Source organism: Helianthus annuus, chromosome 2 (genome assembly GCF_002127325.2).
Source record: "Helianthus annuus cultivar XRQ/B chromosome 2, HanXRQr2.0-SUNRISE, whole genome shotgun sequence".
NCBI lineage: Eukaryota > Viridiplantae > Streptophyta > Magnoliopsida > Asterales > Asteraceae > Helianthus > Helianthus annuus.
Genome location: NC_035434.2, coordinates 162,159,303 through 162,166,942, shown reverse-complemented (window position 1 = coordinate 162,166,942; position 7,640 = coordinate 162,159,303). Strand labels below are relative to the sequence as shown.

Below are 7,640 nucleotides of genomic sequence, written 5' to 3'. Positions count from 1 at the left end.
AACTATAGAAGTTGTGAAACGATGGAAGATTGATTGAGAAGATTTAGAGAGATTGCGAACGTTTTGTAGAGAGAATTCGTTGAATTTCAGTTTTGATGAGTAGATGTATGAAATTGGGTGGCTTTTACAGTGAAGAAGGTGGTGTTTCTAGGTGCTTCTCCGGTGCCAGAGGTTCGGGGTGAGGTTCGGGTGGGTTCTGGATGCTTACACTCCTCTCTCGTAGCTTATGATTAGGTTCTTCACATGGAGCTTAATAATATATTATTTCTTGTATTTTTCTCAAAGGTAATTTCGTGAGTATATGCTTTTTGTTTTTCATATTTATTTGTTTTTAGTTTGAAGATATATTATTTCTTGTAATGTTTTTTAATATTAATGAAAATATTTTGTTACTTTATTTGGTAAATGTTAAATAAAAGTTGAAGATTAAAAAAAAATTAAAAAACATAAAAGTGGTGGAGGACTATGACTAGGACCATCCTCCCATGCCCTTTAGTTTTGGAGGATGATCCATCCTTGGGAGGACTATGATGTGTCGCCTACGTGGCGGATCATCCTCAAGGATGGACCATCACCATACCTTGTAGCCTGACAAGCATTTATGACACATACGTATGACATTTATTTACGCATGTCATGCTTTTAATTGTATAATTTTTTTATAAAATTACTAATTTGCCCTCGATACATATATAATAACAAAAACAATAAATCATTTTCATAAAACAAATACACATATATATATATATACCAAAACAATCCATGACATAATTATTTGTCAAGTATACTACAAATATTTTAACGTTAACAAAAAAAAAGAATTGTTTGTCAATACATCGTCAACACCTAAAATACGATTTGTCACTTAAAAATAGAGGTAACCGCATAAGTCGACCAATCTTCGCGAATGTCATCCATATCTGCAGCCGAGTATTCTTCTACTCCTTTTCCCAACCTGAGACAACAATTAAATAAAATAAATCTTAAAAATCAGAATTTAATCCTAATATATTAAGCTTCACTTATCGAGCTCGCGAGCCTAAAAAGTCTATTATTTGTATTATTTTTATTTAATTTATTAATTAATAGATAATAAACGGGCCGAGCTCAAGCTTGAGAAAATACAAAAGAGCCGAACTCGAGCTTTGAAAACAAAGCTCGAATCAAGCCGAGCTCGAGCCCGAGCTCTCATAAGTTAACTAAGCTCGGCTCGACTCGGCTCGTTTGCACCCCGTATAAAAAAACAATACATTTCAAAAGTTGTGTATTTTTTGAGAGCAAAGGATGTTTTGTAATAATAAGCATTCTAATTCTAATTCTAAATAAAACAAGAAGGTAACGAGTAACTTACCGGTGGAATTACACCGTAACTTTGTCCTTCCCAATAGGGAACATTGCCACCATGATCAATTACAATATGACAAGTCTCTCCAGGTGCTTTGGGGCCTACAAGCCTTTCAACAGAGAGAATGGTTGCAGTGTATGAGTCCTTTGGCTTATATAAGTTGAGTGGAGGTTCTTTTGCATCTTCAAGATCCAAGGGTGAAACTGCAACTTTAGGGGCCTTAACATTTTGTGAGTGTGACACTATGGCTTGGTATCTTGAGTGTGATTTTAGCTCCCATGAGAAGCCAATCTTGTGGGTCTGCAACAACATAAATTATCTTCAATGGGTGATTTGAGAATCAAAAGACTTGTAGGCCCACAAAAAAGGACCTGTGCTGCCTGTGGCTGGGTTGAATTTCTATCTACATATTTTATTTATTTGTATAATATTAAAAAACATTCCAAGATTCTTATAAAACATCCATCATCCAGCCTATTACAAAAAATAAATTAGCAGTTATGATCTATCTAATAGTAACAAAACCAAAACAGTTTTGTTTTAAAAGAAACCTTGAAATGTGCTTTCCGAAACGATGAATCACCATCGAGAGGGGTGGTTACGGAACCCTGAAAAGTATAATTACAATTCAATCACAGATTTACAACAAGTTTGAAAGAAGAAACGGAACATAAATATTACAACGCCCAAATGTGCAGCAGCAGCAGCCATGATCGTAACTGAATCTAGCAGCAGTCTAATATAATATATTATAGGCGAGATGATTGACGAGCTTTTCAAGGACGTCAAAGGGTAGGTGCAGCCAGGGTTGACATTTTGATTGTGCATCTGTACTCAATGTTAGTTCATATCCAAAATCTATTTGAAACATCTCTTCAAACACTTGGAGCATGATATTATTAAGTTAATTTCACATGGAAAATCAACCGGGCCCCCACCAATTACACCAAACATTTCAATTACTAGTTGACATCATCGAGCTTATCTCATATTCAGAACAAACCATTTAACTCTACTGTAACCAAAAAATTCAATTATATCAATTATTTGGATCACCAGTTTACCAAAAGACCGGCCAATAAAAATAAACATTTACAGAACAACAAAAATCGTAAATTCACAGTCAAAATATATACATATCCATCACACATAATTACATAATTAATCTATCTTGAAACAATTTTGGCATTAGGCTAAAAATAGTGTTCGATTATAGAACCAGGAAACATGTTTAGAAACAAGCAAAATCACAGAAAATAATAGAATTGATACAGGTGTATAATCGAAAAGTCCGTTTGTGAAAATTGAACCGATTAGAAACATAATCTGTTATTGCAACGTAAGAGCTAGATCGTGAAGCAAAAGTGAAGATGTGACTGACCAATAAAAGCATTGCCACTTCCTGAAAAAAAGTGTGACAATTTTAACGACTTTGTAGGAGATTATGTTAAAAGCACCTTACCTAGTGCAGTACGTGTATAGATTCTCTGTCTTTCATATATGTTTGTAAAAGCATTGCCACTCCTTGAATGATTGCCCATCTAAAAAACAATTGTATACATTTCTGCAAATTGGTTGAATACATGCATTAATATTTGGATCCAGAAGACCATAAAATATATATAAGAAAAGAAACAATATTGTAAATATATAATTTACTTCTGGGCATGGTCAGATTATTTTTCTATCTCCCACGCTGATGAATGCCATAACCTACACCTGGACTATCACAAGCCTACAATCACCATACGTAAATCATTTTAATCATTACGATAAAATCTAATAATTATCCTCTAACTGTGATATATACAAGATCAGGTTTACAATAAATATACTTGTGATCGAAGAAGTCAAGAAGCTAGGATTAAAATAGCACTAATTCATCACTGTACAACAATAATATGTGATTAGAGTATGAAGTGTCCCATTTGCAGGAGGCAAAAATGTAATTGATATCGCACTAATCACTCAACAAATCTGAAATCGGATTTGTAAAAACAGTTATCTTTAGAGGCAACTGTAATATATTGAAAGTGTGAATTACCTGGGCTGGTCATCGTGCTAATTTATGTTGTCAGATTGTTCCTCCTTCCCAAGCATCAGTATCAACATTACCAGAATCCCAAATACGAACCCTAGAATCCCAATTTCGCGTATATAGTTGCCATTACCTCCCCTTCAAGCGGTGAGATCCAGAACCATATCCACAGTGCCTGTAAATCAACAAGGAACTTACGTAATATGTGGCCGAATGACTAACCTCATGCTTCGATTCAAAATTCAGTTTCTTCAGCAATTCATAAAGCAGCTTTTTAATCAAGAAAACTCGAACAAGCATTTTCCAAGCTAATAACAACAAGAAATTTGCTTTTATTTATAAACAAGATGCCATAAAACCTTAAAATAGTTCTGTAATTTGGTTGAAGCATTTCAACGAACTGTTGTTGTGCATCTTCAAACCTTCGAGTTTTGAACAACACAACTATTAAACATTACCCCTAAAATAGAAATTATATGAGAAACTCACAATCAATTACCTTCAAGGCTTCGACATAAAATAATTATACATCAAAAGAGAAATATACCATGACTAAATAACTTACCCAACCGTATCAAAGTGATAGTAGAATGAGGGGAATGTTGAGTAACATGGCGCGTGATAACCGTATGTCAATGGTGTAGACAAGTGGTATAGGTATCGTTGAACAGAGGAGGCTCCCCGTCTGGTGGCGCGTGTGATTCGTCGCCAAGTGATAGATTAAATGGAGGTGGTCTGAATCGGTAGATCACGTTGATGCATAAGATGGTCGATTTGGTGGAGGAACAACACAACTAGAGAGAGCAGAGTGGTGAAGATGTGGAGAGAACTTCTAATTTGGTGAGGGAAATTCATGGATTTTGGGAGGGAAAGGAAATTTTCAAGGAAGTTTTAAACTTTTCCCCAGTAGAAATTTGGGGGAACCAGTGATCGAAGAGAAAATTAAATTAGGAGAAAAACTAAAAAATTAAAATAAGAATAAACACTTGTAAAATCTATAATGTTCTCCGTTCTTTTATGAAAATATAAAAGATAGTTAGTTACAAATTTTTACTTTTAACAAATAAAAGATATCATATATATATAAAATTGCATCACAAAAATTGTGTACAAACCAAGTAATATACATCGAGTAATTTAAAAAAAAAAATATATGAAAGTTATATGTATAAAACAATGGTTTATAAGATTAAGTTATAGGCACAACTTATCTAATTTAGAATTAGGTGTAACAAGTTGTATTGTACTACACATGTCGCAACGAGCCTTATTAGAGATTAATATTCATTCTTTTCTATTTTTTTAACGGTCAATTGAATCAATCCCGAACGCTCTTGGGGCACCCACTAAACCAAACGGAGTACTCCGAGAGTAACGCAGCTTGGCTTAGTTACAACATGAGTTGGCTTGGCTCAGATCGTTTCAAATCGAATTTTTTTAGCTAGCTTTTTTGAGCGAGTTATGAGCCGGAAGCTTTATGCACAAAAAACCCAAAAATAGGGTATTAGAAAACCATAAAATATGGTATTAAAAACCCAAAAATAGGGTATTTATGTACGTAGTTTTTTAAGAACCATAAGCGAATCCTACCCGGACCCGGGTACATAGGGTATGGTTTTTTGGGTGAATAATCCTACCCGAAACCAAACCAGTTATAACAATAACCGGTTCCAACCCTTAAATAAAAAAACAAAATCGGTTCCATACTCGAAATCGGGTATTAAAGATACCCAATTTGTGCACCTCTTAGAGTGAGTCATAGTAGATTAATAGCGGACAATAATAAATCCTATATGTTTTAATAGATTATATTGGGTCTTAATTATCATGATGGCCTTTATTAGGTCACATTATGTCTCAAAAAGTTCGATTGAGTTGTATTAGACAATGACGGGAAAATAATAAATTATATGTTTCTTGATGGACCATATCGTGTCTTAATAGTGATGATGACTTTTAGGCTAGTTTTAGTGGACCATTGTGAGCTTTATTAGGTTATATTGTATCTTATATGGTTATATTGGGTTGCAGTGGGTCATATTAGATCATAATGGACAATAATATATCATGCATGTCATAATGGATCGTATTGGGCCTTAATAACTTAATGGCCCTCAATGAACCATGATGTAGTTTAATAGGTCAAATTGGGTTGTTGTTACCAGGGCCGGATTTGGGCCTGTGCAAGAGGTGCCATGGCACAGGGCCCAAAACATTTAGAGGCCCAAAATCGTATAAAAGTTAATATATATTTAATATATAAATATGCTGTAAGAAGAATTATGCATATTAGTGTGTTGGCTCAGTGGATGCAGCAAATAGTTTTAAAGCTGGATTTCCGGGTTCGAATCCCGTTGTTGTTTTTTTTACTTTTTGTTTTTCATTTCTAATTGATGTTTCATTTTTGTTTTTCATTTCTAATTGATGTTTCATTTTGTTTCATTTCTTATTGATGTTTTCTTTTTGTTTGGGCCTCAAGAGGCTGTGTTTTATCAATAGGGGGAAAAATTATATGTGCTCACACTAATTGCAACTTTGTAAGCTTATTTTTTAGTTTTAATTTTTATTTATGCTCACACCAATTGCAACTTTGCAAGCTTATTTTTTAATTTTCATTTTGATTTTTCACATCTAAATTTGGGCCTCCACAAATTGCAAGTTCATTTATTTTTTCTTCTCATTTAATCATTTATGTAACAAACTTTACATGTTTACTTGTAGGTTTTTTTATTTTTCATTTAACCATTTACAAAATAAACTTAAAAGAACTCAGTATCTAGTTCTATTTTTTATGGGTATGTTTCATATATTCAGTTCTTTTTGCTACGCTTCTTATATTTTGTTTATTTTATAACAAACATAGTCGTATTGTGGTTTTTTGATATATGATTGATGAGTTTATATTATAGGGAGGGGCCCAATTTTTTTTGTTTCGCACGGGGCCCAAAAGTATTTTATCATTCTCGGGGACGACCCTGGTTGTTACTCATAATGTACCGAAATGGATAATAACAGATCATAAATTTCTTAAACCATAAATGTCTTAATGGACCATAATAAGCTTTATTATATCTTCCTAGATATTAAATTGTTATAATGGATTGTTGTGAGTCATATATTACAGACAATAAAAGATTATACAAGCCTTAATCCATTATTTTGGGCCTTACATGTCATGATAGCTCTTGACAAGGCATCATGGGATCTATTAGGTCTTAAGGGTTATATCGGGCCTTACATGTCATGATAGCTCTTGAAAAAGCCTCTCTATTCATACATAGTAGAGGTAAGGTTGTCTACATCTTACCTTCCTCAAACCCTACCTTAGCTTTGCTATTGGTGAGATTTACTGAGTATGATGATGATGACTAAACCATAATGGGCGTTAAAAAACATAGATATCTTTATGGGCCATGGTGCATTTTATTAAGTCACACTAGGTCGGAAGGGTTCTAACAGATTGTAGTGAGTTTAATATTACTTGATTATATCAGGCAATAATAGATGATACATATAACAATTGACTGTATTGGTCGGGTCTTAATTATTACATATATTAACGGACTGCATTGGACCTTAATATGTTGATTCTCTTTTGGACCGTGGTGGGCTTTATCAAGTCAACTAGGTCTTAAAACGCTATATTGAGTTGTAGTGAATCATACTAAATCATAATAATGTGTAATAATAAATCATACACAACTTAATGTGTTACGTTTAGACCTTAATAGTTATCATGACTCTTTGTGGACCCGTTACAAGCTATATCGATATATAAAGTATAACTTGATCAATTAATGTTCACATATTAATTTATTACACTTTTTGGTACATATTAAATTAATTAGTTTGATATTTACATACACGTAAAATAAAATAAAATATTAAATTTAAGTATTTTTTTATAACAAACTTATGTAATTGATTAATGTAAGATTTTTTTATTGTCATATAGTTTAATATACTTTAAATAAAAAAAATAAACGATATCTCTTAAAACTAACTCCTCTCTACAAATTTTCCTTCAATTTCTATTTCCCTCCTAAATAGTCAAATTTCCCTCCTACTTCATAAAAGAAAATTAGAAATTTATTACCGCCATAAATTTTAGGAGGAAACTTTACAAGAAAAGTGTAAAGTTTTGGTATAATATATAGGGCCGTTCAAATTGCTCGCCGCTCGTCGCTCGCTCGCCACTCGTTTGAAAATTGCTCGGAAAATGCTCGTTCGATTTGACGCTCGGTAGTAAACGAGCCG

At 33.2% G+C, this 7,640-nt stretch overlaps 1 protein-coding gene across 10 annotated transcripts; it reads right to left on the bottom strand.

The window, feature by feature from the left end:
- Positions 1-748: 748 nt before the first annotated feature.
- LOC110926334 (ferredoxin--NADP reductase, root-type isozyme, chloroplastic) lies at positions 749-4,330 on the bottom strand. Of its 10 annotated transcripts, none has more exons than XM_035985218.1 (9): positions 3,949-4,330; positions 3,743-3,843; positions 3,390-3,558; positions 3,005-3,080; positions 2,803-2,909; positions 2,027-2,173; positions 1,897-1,953; positions 1,352-1,645; positions 749-955 (listed from the first exon to the last, which is right to left on the bottom strand). In XM_035985218.1, exons 5-9 carry the CDS (start codon positions 2,884-2,886, stop codon positions 911-913), a joined length of 627 nt encoding a protein of 208 aa, XP_035841111.1. In that variant the 5' UTR covers positions 2,887-2,909; positions 3,005-3,080; positions 3,390-3,558; positions 3,743-3,843; positions 3,949-4,330; the 3' UTR covers positions 749-910. The 10 variants fall into 10 exon arrangements, 9 of the variants coding, with proteins under 9 accessions (XP_035841111.1, XP_035841107.1, XP_035841112.1 ...); XM_035985214.1 differs by having other exon boundaries at positions 3,743-3,805; XM_035985219.1 differs by lacking the exon at positions 3,743-3,843 and adding an exon at positions 3,181-3,231.
- Positions 4,331-7,640: the final 3,310 nt, after the last annotated feature.

Excerpts from the sequence above, each read along its gene's own strand:
- LOC110926334 (XM_035985218.1), bottom strand. The coding sequence starts at position 2,886 with ATGGGCAATCATTCAAGGAGTGGCAATGCTTTTACAAACATATATGAA. Across the intron at positions 2,174-2,802 it reads CACGTACTGCACTAGGTAAG|ATGCACAATCAAAATGTCAA; the intron begins GTGCTTTTAACA and ends CATTGAGTACAG. Across the intron at positions 956-1,351 it reads GTTACGGTGTAATTCCACCG|GTTGGGAAAAGGAGTAGAAG; the intron begins GTAAGTTACTCG and ends TTGTTGTCTCAG.